We start from the raw sequence: 16,346 nt of genomic DNA on the forward strand, positions 1-16,346 counted from the left end.
GGGTTCTGGGGGGGGCAGTCAGGGGTTGGGAAGTGGGAGGGAGTGGATAGGGGGTGGGTCTACCCCCCCCATGTAGTGTCCTCTATTTTGAAAGTTCAAATTTGGTAACTCTACTATTCTACTAACTCTCTTAGGCAAGGTGGGTCTCATTAGTTTCCAGGCGTGAATAATAAAAGGCTGAGCAGTCGTTTCTGAAGGGAGAGCTAGTGGCACAGACACAAATGTTCTGCAGGCTGTTGTGGATCAAAAATCCCCAATGGCCAGAGACAGGACACTAGCTGAGTTACTACAGAAAATTCTTTCCCAGGTATCTGCCTGCTGGGTCTTGCCCACATGCCCAGGGTCTCGCTGATCATCATATTTGGGTCAGGAAGGAAATTTCCCCTGGATCAGCTTGGCAGAGACCCTGGGGGGGGTTTACCTTCCTCTGCAGCCTGGGGCATAGGTCCCTTGCACGTTTAAACGAGGGCTGTCAAAAAACACACTGTTAAACAAGAATAGAATAGCCATTTAAATTTATTATAAATATTTTTGGCTTGTTTTCTATATTTTCAAATATATTGATTTCAATTACAACACAGAATACAAAGTGTACCGTGCTCCCTTTTCACTTGTAGCTTTAAACCCACTAATTCTGCCTTGTTGAGTGGAAATAGAGCAGCTTGCTGTGATAGAACGTTAGTTGCACTAACAAACGTGCTAGGAATGAACTGATCTTGTGCAAACAGAGAAATAGAGTGCAGTAAAATTGTTTTGTGGACATGATGATTAGCAAGTTAGCAGCCTTTCCGCCTTCTTAGCTGATGTATGTATGCTAGGCCTTTACAAATAAGCTGAAATGCAATGTCACCTTCCCTAGTGAGGCATCTAGCTGACAGCAATGGAAGGGTTAAGCTAACCATGCAATTTTTAGCAGTAATGGTGCTATAGAAACACACTAGAGAATGGCCTCCCAACTCTAGGTGGCTGGGGTTGATAGTCCGACTCCTCCCTGTGGTCAGATGGTGATGGCTATTACTGATGCTCTGTAGAAAGGAATGTGAAAGGTAGATATTGCTTTGAAAGATGGATCTTACCCTTAACATGGTAACAGTACACACAGATAGCTACCATTCCCTCACTATTTATTTCAGATGTGGCTTTTCCACTTCCAAACATGCTGATTGGTTTCCTTTGTCTTTGATTTCTTTGGCAACAAGATGAAAAGAAGTGGTGTCAGCCGCCTAGAGTGAATCATATGATTTATCCCTACTCCTTTTATGGTCAGTGCTACTTGAAACTTAAAGGAGGACGATAGGATAGCGCTTTCAATCCTGCTTTAAAAATAAAACAAAACCAGTTGCCCAGGGAAAGAGCAAGAATACTGCAAATTATTCCACAGCAAAAACTAGCTGAATAGTCTCACCATACTAAGAGGGTGGCCGATGGCTGTGTCACCTTCATGCTGTTTGATCTAGGCAGATCAGGAGGATGTTAGTATATAACCGCAGTAAGCTACTTACCGCTGAGCCAACAAACAACCTCATAAGAAAACTATATTTCCCACTGTAATGACCTGAGTGGTGGTGATGCTATTGGAGATTGTGGCTTTGTTCTGCCTTCTGGGAAACTCTAATAGTATCTATGAAGTGGTCTCCATTGGCTGGGTAGTGCCACTGGAGGGTGCAATGTCAACTCTTGCCAAGTGGCTGCCACAACGGAAAGTCATCTCTTCACATGGTCCCTGAGTGATGACTAGTGTTAAATGCTGGTTGCCTTTGCTAAGTAAAGCCCACTCAAAGACTGGATCCTGATGAGGGGGCAATTACCACCGCATTCTGAATGGCTAGTTAAGCAAAATTCTATATAGAATTTATTTCTGGATCATTGTTGGCACATCATTTAATAATTTTTTGAGCGATGACTAACACCACAATTTGTGATCCATGCTCACAGTCAATAATATTAATGCTCAAAGTGAAGAAGTCTATGGTTTCCAGCTATTTGTGTACTTTGGGTCATTTCACCATAAGGCCTCTTTTTGTATAGTGTTGGGAGAAAAAAATGTAAAAATAGCTACCAGGGAACAGTGTGTCCCAACACCCTAGGAATACATTGTTTGTACAAGATCGATACACTATTTGATTTACCCTAACTCTTGCTGCAGTGACCCAAATTTCTAAAGCAAATAAGTGTTAAATGTATTTGCAAATGTTCTGAGGCTTGTATTACTTATAGGAAAGAAATATTATCGTCTGTCTGAAGTGGAGGGGTGGGATGCAGCAAATCTGGATTCTATTCAAGCTGTGCTCCACGCCAATTGCCTGACCATGGATAACTCACATAACTGCTTTCTGCCTCAGTTTTCCCAGCTGTAAAATTGGGATAGTCCATCCTTCATGGGGATTTCGTGAGGTTTAATATTTGTTAAACACCGAGATCCTTGGATGAAAGTTTCTATATATGTGGAAATTATGTAGGGTATAATACATGGGTCACCAAGGGATAACCTTACATCACCTCTAACCTCTACAAACTGTTTCAGCTATGTCCCTGGATTTTCTTGCCCTTGTGTGATGTAATTTGTTAGGCAAAAGTAGCAAAATATGGAAGGCTTAAATACAAGTCCTGGTTTACTGAGGGTGGCACCTGTTCTACCATAATCAAAGGATGTCTCTTTTTTTCCTTTTATTAAACTCTTTCCCTGTTTTTAACCACTGTCAAGGGAGATCACCAGTGCACCAACTGCTGGAATACCGTGTTCAGCTTTATGCCCCTGCTTTTAAAAATGCGGTGATGAGTTGGAAAGGCTTTAGGAATGCACTACAAGAATGATTTGTTCTCTGGAAAGCATGCTACAAACTGAGCAATTTAAGGAGCTCAATACTTATGTTAATGAAGGAAAGGTCCAGAGGTGAATTGATCATTGGCTATAATTTCCAACACAGGGAGAAAACAACAGACACTACAAGGTTCTTTAATCTATTACATCCAAAAAAACCCTACATTAAAATAATGTTGAAGTTGCAGTCAAGAACTCAAATGTTAGGAAATGCCAGATTTAAGGTTTCCTCTTCAACCTTAATTCAGCCCCCTTATGTGCAGGTATGATCCAGGGATGTCTTGATACAAACTGGCAGAGGGCACAGGAGTGCATAAGGCTTACACAGATCCCCTGGGTCTGATATTTAAATATTAGTTCCCCAAAGACTGCACGCGAAGTGATTTATGAGAGCCTGTGTCACACTGATCCTCATAATCATAGTGAAATGTATTGTATATTTGCTGAAAGTTATGTTCTCAAGCTCTGTGATTGAGGCTGGTCACCAAAGAGTGGGAAACAGGTTTCTTTCAGGCATGAGATGTTTAATCTATCTGGCTAGCTGCCTGTACATTGAGTACTGAGTGGTTCACACCGGACACTCATTTACAGTCTGAGCTGAATGCTAATGAAAGGACTCTTGAGATCTTCCAGAGAGGGAATTTATAGACAGAAATAAGGCAGCAGGAGGGAGTTCTGCTTACAGGTGAAGACAGTGGATTTTTGGACAATCCAGGTTACATTCTACATCATTTAGCGAGAGGACAAGCAGAAAGCATGGCTTGTTGTATCAGCCTACCTGGCTAAAAAATGCTGGTGAGCAGTACTACATCCTAACATGTGATGGGGATCGCAGGGTGAAATCAAAACTGTTGGACTGCTGGGCCCTTTGTCCCACCAAGCTGGGGTATCCCTCACACCCTGTGATGCTTTTGGCAATTTACAAACCTCTGACAGGTGCTGCACTTACACAGACATCCACAGGCAGGGATGCACCCAACTGGGTTATGTGAATACTTCTCCCAGACACTCATAACCCAACAATGTAGAGGCTCCAGCCAATTCCCCCCAGACCCAGGGTCTCCAGTCAACCAACCAGAAAACAAGAACCACACTAGTCACCATCTCTGGAAAGTTTGACTTAAGTGACTTGCTTAGCATGACACAGGCAGAAGTAGGGATAAAATCAACTTCTTCAGGGTGGCATTTAACTGCCTAAATCATGAGACCATCCTTTCTCTTTCTGCAATACTCTGTCTCTAACTATACACTTCCCAAATTCTGGAACAAATGAGGCAGGGACCCTACAGCCAACGACAGCCTGTCTGTGCACCACATATCTGGAAGTAAATACTGTGTTAAGCTCACCTCTGTCTTCAGAAACACCCCATTAAGTATTATTGAGCTTGTTGTGATTGCTGATATGTGGTTGTATAACTGTTGGTCCACATGGGGAGTACACAGATGTCTTACCCTACAACTAAGAGTAGCTTAGTTGTAGGGTAAGACATGTTTGTTGACAGGGATGATAAACAGTTTCCAATGTAACTAGTGCCAGTCCATCAGTATAAGCTCCCAAGCACTACTTGTTCATTTAACTTCTACAGAATTTGACCCTTTGAGGTACAGATGCAAAATACTTGGAAAGTTGTGTTATTACTACTTTAGATAAGGCAATAAAGACACAGCTAAGTCAAGTGACTTACTGAACATCTTAAATCTGAGGCAGAGTCACACAAAAACTGTTCTATGCCACCAAAGCCTAGGCTCACCTGGCATTAAAGGCACAGGGCTCCACTTCTCCATCAGGAAATGGTTTGATTGTGGGACATGGGCTATTTTTACAAATATCTGACCTATTTTTGTCTCTTTTCTGCCATAGCTTAGTGATTTTATCTAGCATCAATAGGCAATGAGCCCACAATTGTTGTGTTAGGGTAGACAGCTGGCTTGTTCCCTACTTTTGAGAGATTCATTCCCCCACTTCTAGGCTTATAGTGGATGGTAGATACCACTTGTAGGATGACATGAGTTTCAGCAGCTTTTATAGTTAAGGCCCTTGCTCTAGGTGCCACTTATAAGTAGGGTGACCATACAGCAAGTGTGAAAAAGCAGGAGGGGTTTGGAGGTAATAGGAGCCTATATAAGAAATACCCCAAAATTGGGACTGTCCCTATAAAATCAGGACATCCGGTCACCCTACTCTTACAAGGAGTTATGTACATCTAAACACCCATGCAGAGGCACTGGTGCAGCTTTTCACTTTTTAAAAACAGCAAATTTCTATAGGCAGAAGAGTCATTGGATATGATTCCATAGCCCAGTTTTGAATCCAAGCACCTGCAGCTCATGAACATGGATGCTCACCTGTGAAAGCAAGGCTAATACTATGTTCACTAATACCTAGTTAGTAATTTGCTAGAAATGTCAGTTCAACTTGCATCTACTCATCTGCCAGTTTATGTAGACCAGGGGTTCTACAACTGGGGCTTGTGACCCCTCAGGGGGGTCATGAAGTTATTACAGGGGGTTTGAGCTGTTAACCTCCACCCCAAACCCTACTTTGCCTCCAGCATTTATAATGGTGTTATATATTTTAAAAGAGTTTTAATGTATATTTAAGAGGGGTTGCATTCAGACTTGCTATGTGAAAGTACACCAGTACAAAAGTTTGAGAACCACTGGTGTAGTCTATTTAATTCCAGATGGAGTGGTCCAGTGCTCATGTATCATAATTTGAAGCAAGCCAAAGTTAAGGAAGTGAGTACAAATGTAAGTTTCTTACAAGTGTTTTTGCTGATTCTAATGAAGTTCCATGTAACTGTCATTAATAGAGTTGTACAGGTTATTAGGTACTTTAAGCACAGAGTTGCTATTCCAGTGCTTTTGGGGGGAAGTGATCAATGTTTAACAAATTACAACACATTAAAAAGCCATTTTCCAAATATTTATTGAAGCAGTGAAATTGCTCATACTGTGCTGGAAAAAGCAGTTTTACTGAATTCAGAAACTTAAACAGTATTGCAGCACAAGATATTGCTATCTGTAAACTAGACTCCATTGTAAACTCTAAACCTTCAGGGAGAGTCAGTTTGCAAGATCTAATACCTATTCTCTAGCATAATAATCTTGCGCTTTTGGAAAAACTGCAGAAAGGCACTTAAGCTGTTTCTTCCTTTAAGACAGGGACTTTTTAAATTTTGCTGGTAAGAATCTTCTCACTGCACAAGTGAGAAATGTGCAGTTTCTCTAGGGTTTTCACTCCAGATCATCGTGATGCTGGGAAGTTTCATTGATAACCTGTTGAAGAATAAGACACCTTACATTAATTCTGAGCAATTTCAGTACTCGAGACATCTGATAAAAAATTAGTTTTACTAGAATAAATCTGTACACTATTATTAACACAGCTAATAAAACTTCCACTATGGCATAAGTGAAAGTTGATGACAACCACTCACTTACAGAAGAGTCAGCAACTGATTGATTAAATTCCTAGTTGAAAGTGAGCAAAGAGGCAAGGGGGCAATATCATCTTGTTTACAAGCACCTTATTTGCCTGCCATATTGTGGAACTAAGTCTCTTTTAGGAATGATATTTCAGAACCAGTTAACCCATCTCCCTAGGTCTAATATCTGAGAAAACAGAAGTAGCAGCCTTGCACAGATGTCTTTACAGCATGGTTATGAATGTTGTGCCATCCCTGCATAGAGAGGTCCCTAGTTTGAAGTTAGCACATTCTGATCTGTACCAAAGGTTCAGCCCAAATGCATGTTACTCTACTGTGCTAGCACTACTGTAGCTTGGGTAAGGTACTTAAGCATGCACTGTTTGGTAAATGAAGCTAGAATGGTACTAGATAATAGCTTGTTGCTATGTACAGTGTTATATCTATATTTGTCATTTGTTTTACTTCCTCCTCCACTAAAAGAAACTAAAATTGGCACCAACCTGTCCATCTCTGGTTTCAACAGTCTTAATTAAGAGTGTCCTCTTTGAGTGGGTGTCAACAATAGGGTGAGACTCAATGTTGGTTTCTGCAGATGTAAAATTATTGGTCTGTTATGATTCTTCAGTGATCTAGTTTAAGTTACTCATTTGCTATTGCACATACATGATAGAATAAACAGATTTTTACAGGAAAGACTGATGCACTTCATAGCATGACAAGTGCCAGGCACCAACAATTAAGATCCTAAAATTGCTAGATGTTTTGTAATTTTAGCCATCACTTAATTCTGATCACCCATGGTTAAATAAGATTTCAAAAAACACTGTTTAGGAGCTCTCTATCCAGATCACTTACAGAAATCAATCAATCAATCTAGAGGGCTCCAGTCTGAGGTTATTTTAAGTGACCAGTAACTGGCTACAACCAACTAATTCAGATAGATATCTTGCCTACATCTAAGCAAGAGTTCTGGAAGCGCCTAATGATCCTGGTGTTGATTTTCAGGTGCTCCTTTTGACACCTCAAAAGGGCCTGATTTTCAGGGAGCATGAGTTCCTGCCTTCAGAAAAAACCCTTTTAAATTGTCTTCAGTTGGGTATCCAAGATCACTAGCCACAAAATACTGGCTGTAGAGTTGTGTTATAAAGAAGCTTCCCAACACTATTGGTGAGAAATTAGATACTACTTACCCCTCAGATTCAGGGAAGCAAAAGTTGGAATAGGCACGGTAATTCTGCAAAAGAGAATTCAAGTTTAGTGAAGCTAGTCTCTGGAATTTGGTAATTCTTATAGCAGCTACTCTTCAGAGTTGCTGCTCATATTTGCATTAGTTTTATCTACCTGCTCTCCTCTCCCTCCAGCAGTTTTCTATATGTAGCAATCTCAATATCAAGAGCCATCTTGACATTCAGCAGTTCTTGGTACTCATGAAGATGGCGAGCCATTTCTTCCTTCATGTTTTGGATTTCCTCCTGCAGACGGGCAATAGTGTCTTGGTAGTTAGCAGCTTCAACAGCAAAGTTGTCCTCCATCTCACGCATCTGGCGCTCCAGGGATTCATTCTGCAAGAGAATTTTCAAGTCAAGTGTTGGCTGCAGTGTAGTAGCTGTCAGCCTTCATCTATTGGGTGTTTAACCCCACATACCCACCCAACATGTTCTATTCTATTATAGAAGTTTAATACCCTCACTACTAATTAATGCACTAGTGGAAGGTGCTAAAAAGGTGACATGACTAACATCTGCCATTTGTTAGCTCTTTCATCCTCTCATGGGACAATTATGGGAGCAATGTAGTGTTCAACTACAAACCAACAGCAATATTTACATATCAGAAGAGGCAGGGTCACAGTGCACCTTGCATTTGAACTGGAAGTAGGTGGTATTGTCCCTAAGTTCCTTGTGTCACAATCCAAGAGCAGCCCCTGAGAAACCTCACCTGCAAGTTTCATCTAGCACAAATCAGGTCAGCGGTTTATTTTCAGAGACCTAGATTTGTAGCACTGACAGCGTGCCTAGTTATTGAAGTTTCCACATTAAGTAGAGTTTGACAATCTTAAAGATTTGCTTAGTTATACAGAGAAAAAACTTGTGTCCATTCTTTAAATCTTGCTTTGTTTCATAGAGGTACCAATATACAAATATTAAAATTAGATATGAAGCCTTTTGTTTTCCAAAGGAAAACGTAATTAACAAGGAGTACAGTGTTAAGTGCAAGATTAGTTAACAGTGGATTAATCTTTCAGTTACTCAGCTTGCACATTTATATACACTGCTCAATATTTCAGCTTTAAAAATAAAGTGTCAAAGCTGAACAGTTACCTCCTTCACTCCAAGTTTATTTCATAATAGTCAGCCAGCACACAGCTGAAAGCTGCAGGTTAATCAAAAAGGACCTTTAGCTTATATTTTAGAAGTCCATTTTAGACTACCATCTTGTTTGATAGGTCACTTCTACTCACATCCATCTTAGCATTTATTTATATTGTAATGTGACAAGATAACAGCACAAGTAGTAACAGCTGCAGTGGTATCTTTCACTTACAGTTCCTTTAAGTGCATCAACTTCGCAGGTGAGGGACTGTATTTGTCTGCGGTACTCATTAGCTTCCTGTTTGGCCTGACGTAGGGCATCATTGTTCCTAGTAGCAGCTTCAGAGAGATCTGCAAACTGTTGAAAAAGCCAGATTTACAGTTAATATAATACTTTAACAAAAATGTATCCTTCTTCAGTGTAAGAGGATTGGTGAGTAAGAGACTGCACATAGAAAGATCTTAATATTTGAAAGAAAGGGTCCAAACTAGTGTCATGCTGTTACAACTCTTGATTTTTAACCATCAAATTAGAGAATGAACACATTTTCTGAAGTTAGCGTTCATCATTCTTTATCTACAATGTATGTTGCTCTATATCTACACCCATCCATTTCTTCCTCTACCAGCTCATCTGTACACAAGCCACTCTTTAATACAAGGGATGCTTCTAGCTATGCAAAGAATAGGAATGATGACAAAACGGACATTAAACTACTGTAGTATCTAGGTTCTAGACACAGTATTATGGATCAAGGTTTAGTGTTGATTCATGACAGGCTGTACCTGTTTTGGACAGTTAGATAAAGCCTTGCCTCCTAGATGTAAGTAGTTATGCATTATGGCAAAGCTATCATGGATATCTAAAAAGTAAAGTTAAGCCAAATATCCTTATTGCCACAAGAGCCATTCACTTACCTTGGACTTGTACCATTCTTCAGCTTCCTGAAGATTCTTAGCAGCAACACTTTCATACTGCTGACGGACATCACGCAGGGCAGCAGTGAGATCTGGTTTAGCAACATCCACATCAATTTGGATGTGTTGTTCCTGAATCTGGGCCTGCAGTTCCCGGATTTCCTTAAGAAAACAGTGGACAGTCAAGTACTGTTCTATGGTCGAAGGTACAGATTAATAATCTAATGAAGATGCATTTTACCTCATCATGAAGCTTCTTCAAGAAGACAATCTCTTCTTGCAAGGACTCAACTTTGCGCTCAAGATCAAGACGTGCCAGAGAGGCATTGTCAACATCCTAATTAAAGGGAAAGATCATTTAGCAAAGTCACTATACTAATAGTAAGAAGGAAAAAAATGAATTTGTATTGAAGTACAGTAAACTTGCTTATTAAACTAAGTCAAGCAGCACAGAGTGACCTGCCTGAAAGTCTGTAGCCAGAAATAATCTGAAATGTATTTGCAAATTGGGTACTTGCATACACAGAGTTGCATGTCAACTGTAGGTTGTGTGTATATATTTTATACATAAGCATTAAATCAAGTAGCACATGCTTCAGTCTAACTCAAAACCATTTGGATTTTTCTTAAGTATTTGTTATGCATCCATCAGAAGATAATAAATATGAGCGTCAGGATAACAAAGTTAAGCAATTTCTTGCCAAATTCTCTGACAACATTAAACCAATCCTTAGAAAAAAAAGTCGACATATTTTATTCATCAGAACACCTCTCTACCTTCTATTTGATGTTATTGTATACTGTCCTCATTACACAACTAGATAGCACTACTAGTGCTCAGCTTGGCATCATGCTTTATCTCAGAGGGGAAGAATTCACTGGTGGGTTAATTGTGTACAATCTAAAGCGCTTTTAAGGTCAAGGTATTCTGGGAGGAGGTTTATACAAATCTCATTATCTACCTTGTGCACACTGTCAAAGATTCATAGAATTTAAGGGGATCATTTACACACTAAATCTTAAATTGATGGCACATCTGGCATACACCAGAAGTAACAATTTGTATTCCCCCACTCATTTTAACCAGTGGTACCTGAAAAGTCTTGAACTATAAGCAAGTCATAAACTTCAAATTGACCCAACAGGTACATTAGAGTTGAAACAGCCTACAGTAGAGGGACTAACTTGATAAACTTTAGTTGGAGATGTGCTCATGTAATGGAAGCACGTGCAGGTAAGTTGGAACACCACAATATAGTTTAATGAACAGAATGAAGTTAATTTAAGCACAAACTTGTAATCAGAATCTTTTCCCCAGTTTTGGAGGGCCATGGTAGAGTGGTTAAGAAGCCCGTTAGTCCTAGCATCAGGGCTAAGTTTTCAAAGCAGTGTGTTGGAGCCAGATATGCAATTAGATGATGCACAGATTTGAATATTTATTTTGACTTTTGTTTAAGCATATTCATAGTGATGGACAATTTTAGAAGACTGGATAAGCCTGTATTTTTCTAGCTGCATCTCTGAATTTGAGCCAAGAAGTCAGTCTTGCCAGGGGCTCTCAGACACATTCCCTAGTAGCAGTCTAGCTGGGTATACATTGCTGTAACTCATTCTTTGTACTGATGCACTCGCTACCTGGCTGTGCCCCAAAGCAAGAAACTCATTGAAGCTTTACCAAAGAATGGATGAACTCAGATGCATCAAGTAGTTCAACAGGTAACTGCTTCAGAATGAAAAGCTACGTAATGCAAGTGAACTTATTTGCTTACTTTAAGAACAGCTCTTACCATGTGAGTGTTATTTTGCTGTTCTGATATGGAATTTTAAGTGCCACAGAAATAGTGTCCTACAGTTCTTTGAAACTATACTTAAAGGCTGAAATAGCATGAACCTTCTGTGCTCTGGTAAGAAGACTAAAGCTGTTCCTTCTTGAGAAGAAAAGTCCAGAGCAAGCTATATATTTAGTTTTGTATGTCAAACTTTTGCGATCCATTTACCAAGGGAAAGATATTTGTCATGCCAATGCTTGATTGTTTAGGCTTTTTTATTCCTCAGATGCATGCATCTTTAAAACTTCCTGCCGTTTTCCTACCTTAAAGGGTGTAAATCACTTGTAGTCAGAGCCAAGATAGTGGCACTCCTACTGAATGTGAGTAACAGGTCTTCAACGAAATTTATGGTGAGTGACTGTATTTCTGTTGACTAGTATTAAATACTGAATTCTATGCATCTAGTATTATTGACACCTTACATCTTAAAGGTTCAGTACATGTATCCCATTCTCTAATACTAACAGCAGTACTGGGCATCTAGGTACAGCAAGGATTGAGATCGCAGAGAAAAAAAAATCATTTCTGAGTAACCTGCTTATTGGAATACAAATATCATTTATGTTATTAGCATATACGGCAACTAAGTATAATCCAGTCTATGGAATATGCTAAAATGTTTAACACCAAGGAATATGACAGAGTGCATGCTGAGAGCACTCCCTTCCTCCCCTCAACTCTAGACAGTTAGATCAGTTTGAAAGAGAACTGTGTCCCTTTAAAAACACAGCTAGGTGCAAAATCCTCTGCACACCTTTAATAAATTAAGCCAGACTTAAAACCAGTTTACCTAGATTCTTTGCTGAGTTCAGCTCAGTGGAACTAGATCAAGGTTAAGTGCATTTAAGAATGCCTATTCAGGATTTCACATCAGTTTAAATCAATTATGTTAGGTAAGCCAGTGCAACAAGTGTTAGACAAGCCTGATGTGAAACATCAGTATCAGTATTCTTTAAATACAGAAGAAATTTAAGCTCATTAAGGTAATGCCTGGAATCTTCCACATTTCAGGCAAGCAACTCCACTTTTCAACATGCCTTCATTCTTGCATAAAGAGCTCATGTTATTTGTCTTGAGCAAGGCTTGGGACTACATTGGTACAATTCAGCTTGACTGGCAAAATTCTGGTTGTCATTTAGACAGACATCCACTAGGGACTCCAGAATACCAGACTACGCAATTTTGTGACCCAAGCCACATCTGAGCACAGCTGGTGGAGATAAAAGGAATTCTAGTAATGCCTTTCCACAGTGATAGTCTCTTTTTCAAAAGAGACTTGTGAGAGGCAAGTTCTATCAAGAAATCCAAACTTAAGTTAGAAGTTTTGGGTCTGTTTTTAACTAAGAAAGGCTGAGGCTGCAAGAACACCTAGAGTTGCTTTTAATATAGTGCTTTTCATCAGTCGATCTCAAAGCACTTTATAAAGGAGGTATTCCCTCCCTCCTCTACCTGTAAAATGGGGAAACTGAGGCACAGATGGGTGATATGAGTTGTCCAACATTACCAGCAGGCTACAAGCAGAGCTGGTCTTCCAAGTCACAGTCCAACACTGTAAAATGCTCTGAAGAGCTCAAAACCTATATACCAACTGAAGCCTAGTTTTTTTACTGAAAGTAGAAAGTTATCTAGACAGCTTACAATTCACATTAATGTTTAGATGACTCAATGTTTCTCCTTTGAGAACTTCTTTTAAAGAAAAATCCAGTATACACAATCTTATGACTTGATTGCAGTTAACTTTTGATATGACCAGGGATCCTAGAAATCTGTTTGCCATGGGGAAAAAAACCAAGCCTCCTCCTCCCCTCTCCACCAAAAGAAACCCACTCACCACAGTTTCCATTTACAGAGAATTAGTTTTTCTATTTTGTGAAAAAAAATTGAAGTCATACATTGAAACTCCATTTATCCAATCTACTTGTGACTGGGGCCAGATCAGAATAAAAATTCTGATGATCAGGAGAACTAGCAAAGAGCTTTCTACTCCTTATTTTAAGATGGGGAACACAGGCAGTGAGCCACAGGTGGCTGGTGGTTTGGTTAATACGGAGAGCTGGATAATGGAGGCTTGAATAAATAGGGTTCTACTGTACAAAACAGACATAGAAGTGTTTGGTACATGTAAGAAATACAAACTGCAATTCTATTAATTACAATTTTTAAGGAAGTTTGAAGCCTACCAGTGCCATCGATTATGATTAATAAAATTATCAGTAAAAACCTTGTGTTCAACTGATACCTAAATGTATTGTGACTAGGGAATTAAAGTTCAGTATTTCATTTTGATCACAGAAAAACGAATTTAAAAAAAATCAGAATTCTGATTTTTTTTTTTAAATCACAGAAAAAAGGATCCCTGGTCATAACCCTCCCCTAAAATCTGAAGGCCGCCAGAAAGAGAAGTTGTGAGAATTTTCCTGTTAGGGCTATCTACTGATCGGCTCTAACATGTCTGACCTTTCTTATTTTGCAAGAATTTCAGAACAAGAGACCTGTACTAGGAATTTCAAGACTGGCCCATATCTAAAATAACTGATGTAAGTGTGTTTTAGAGAAAAGTTTTATATCATCATTACACATTCAGTAAGAATGCAGCCTGCAGCAAGCCGCTCTTCTATACAAAGAGTTCTATTATTTCAATCTGCTGCCACCACGCTTGCCATAATGCCTGTATCTGCATTCCATAGTGAATCCCATAGAAACCATTAATACCCTTCAGCCAAGCGAACAGATGGCTCCCTTTCACTCTTATTGGATCAGAAAGCAATTCCACATCGGACCAAGTTTGTAGAATAGGCTAATCTTGGATAAAGCAAAACAATAGCTGTTCCCCTCCCCACTTAGACTATATTATCCTAAAGAAAACAAGTTGTTACTGCATGAGGACTAGTGGATTCTTGTTAAAAACAGTCCCCCACAAAAAAAATCTAGAGTCTTCTTTCTACACTTGTCCACTCTCTACTTTAACAGTTCACTTCTGACGTGTTAGACATTGTACCTAGTCATGCAAGCCAACACTTCTATTTCAAATTACTTATTGCAAATATTCAGAAGTATCAGATCTGCTATGTTTTAGTAGAATCTCCAGATAATAACTTTTAAAGTTAACTGTTTCCAGTTTTCAGTGTCTAGACTAAAGGAATGGCCATGCCCTTGATAAGAGTAACTTCCTGGAGGTACAGAGAGAAGTCTTGCACCTTTACAAGTTGCTTTTTTACCACTAGATGGCCCTACATCCAACTTGTACATTATGCCAACTTTACACATTTGGGTTTACATTCAGTGTGCTCCTTATTATGCATTTTAATATGCAGAGATTATTACAAACCTGTCTGAAAGATTGCAGGGTGCTCTCAGCTTCTTCTCGCTGAATCATCTCTTCTTGCAACCTGAAAATAGTAGCATATTGATTAAAGAAATAAACTAAGGGGGGGGGGGGAAATCAGTACTAGTGTCTGTTCAAATCCAGCTGGTAGCCACACCCAGCCAACATCCCAGTCAGAGGGGGAAGATGGGGCCTCTGACAAAAGATCTGGCATTCTGACATTTTTCTGGTCTGTGCCCTCTTTATGAAGTTCGCATGACTGGACTTTGAGGCTTTCTGCTGTTACAGCAGTCTGAAATTCACAGACAGCCTAACACAAGCAGTGCCAAAACCGTTACTGCTTATTCAACTAATGAGCAACAAGAGGTTGACCTAGATTTGGGTTGGTTTTAAATAATCTTTTGCTACGTTCAGATTTTGTTAGGCTGCAATATTTAAGAAGTGGATTAATTTGCCAACCCAAAGTTTTCAAACCCACCAAAAATCTTGATATCAGATCCATGGTACAACACAGTAAGTACTAAGAACCCAGATGAGAGTGTGGCAAAGTTAACTTTTTACTTTGTCTTTTCACTACACTGTCTGAACAGACTACTAGAGACCCAAGTTGGAGATTCTCCTAGAAGATGGGGGCCATTCATGATGGTTTTCCACAACAGCCTGCTTCTCCAACTTTAATCTGGACGAAAAGCACCTTGAATATACATCAGCCTTCTTTTGGCTGCAGACCAGTTAGTTATCCATGTGGACTGGATCTGTGCACTCCCGCCACCTCCCTGATGCAGAACTCCGCTTCAACGGCCATCTAGTTGGGGCTGACCCATCAGAACAACTTTAAGTGTTTTTTTTTAGGCGCAGGAGAGGCGGGGGGGGGGGGGCTTCTCGCACTTTGGAGCTGTGGATTGTTCCATTCGCTCCCCACTTTCCCTTGGACGGAGGCCTGGGCGCCCCCTCCCCACCCATCCGCCCCCGGAGCACTCACTTCTCTCTGAGCCTCAGGATGTCATCGGCTAGGTTGTCCCTCTCCACCTCCACTCTGGCTTTGTCGTTGGTGAGCTGGTCCACCTGCCGACGGAGCTCCCGCATCTCCTCCTCGTAGAGGTCCCCCAGGCGGGAGGTGCCCTTGCCCTTAAGCTGCTCCAGCTCGGCCAGCAGGATCTTGTTCTGCTGCTCCAGGAAGCGCACCTTGTCGATGTAGTTGGCGAAGCGGTCGTTCAGCTCCTGCAGCTCCACCTTCTCGTTGGTGCGGTTGGCCTTGAATTCCGTGTTGATGGCATCGGCCAGCGAGAAGTCCACGGTGTCGTGCATGAGCCGCGTGGGGGGCAGGCTGCTCCGCAGCCGCAGGGCCGAGGACTTGGTGGCATAGACGCCACCGGGCGAGGAGGAGACCAGGCGGATGCTGCCGGGGCGGATGGCGCTGCCCAGCGAGTAGCGGCTGGAGGAGCTGATGTAGCGGCTGCCCGAGGTGCTGGGGCGGCTGCCGCCGCCGAACATCCTGCGGTACGAGCTCTTGCTGCTCACGGTGGTGCTCATGGCGGCGGCCGGCGCTTTGTAATCCTGGGGGGCGCTGGGTCCTGCGACTGTCCCTGGAGCGAGAGAGACGAAGGAGAGCGGCTGTGGCTGCCGCCGGCGGTACTTATACCCCAGCCACGCCCTCGGCTCGGCTCGGCCGCGCGGCCCGCCCCGAGCCAGCCAACCCTGCCAGCCGGC

The 16,346-nt window shown here is 41.1% G+C and overlaps 1 protein-coding gene across 1 annotated transcript; it reads right to left on the minus strand.

Annotated features, from left to right (window-relative positions):
- Positions 1 to 5,732: 5,732 nt before the first annotated feature.
- Positions 5,733 to 16,333, minus strand: VIM (vimentin). Its single transcript, XM_032793965.2, has 9 exons — positions 15,619 to 16,333; positions 14,640 to 14,700; positions 9,724 to 9,819; positions 9,483 to 9,644; positions 8,797 to 8,922; positions 7,594 to 7,814; positions 7,443 to 7,486; positions 6,753 to 6,838; positions 5,733 to 6,100 (listed from the first exon to the last, which is right to left on the minus strand). The coding sequence occupies exons 1-9, from the start codon at positions 16,167 to 16,169 to the stop codon at positions 6,059 to 6,061; spliced, it is 1,389 nt and encodes a 462-aa protein (XP_032649856.1). The 5' UTR covers positions 16,170 to 16,333; the 3' UTR covers positions 5,733 to 6,058.
- Positions 16,334 to 16,346: the final 13 nt, after the last annotated feature.

This window comes from Chelonoidis abingdonii, chromosome 2 (genome assembly GCF_003597395.2).
Source record: "Chelonoidis abingdonii isolate Lonesome George chromosome 2, CheloAbing_2.0, whole genome shotgun sequence".
NCBI classification, from domain to species: domain Eukaryota; kingdom Metazoa; phylum Chordata; order Testudines; family Testudinidae; genus Chelonoidis; species Chelonoidis abingdonii.

Coding starts and splice junctions, on each gene's coding strand:
- VIM (XM_032793965.2), bottom strand. CDS start 16,169: ATGAGCACCACCGTGAGCAGCAAGAGCTCGTACCGCAGGATGTTCGGC. Junction 9,645..9,723: donor TGAAGAAGCTTCATGATGAG/GTAAAATGCATC, acceptor TGTTTTCTTAAG/GAAATCCGGGAACTGCAGGC. Junction 8,923..9,482: donor AAGAATGGTACAAGTCCAAG/GTAAGTGAATGG, acceptor CTTTTTCAACAG/TTTGCAGATCTCTCTGAAGC.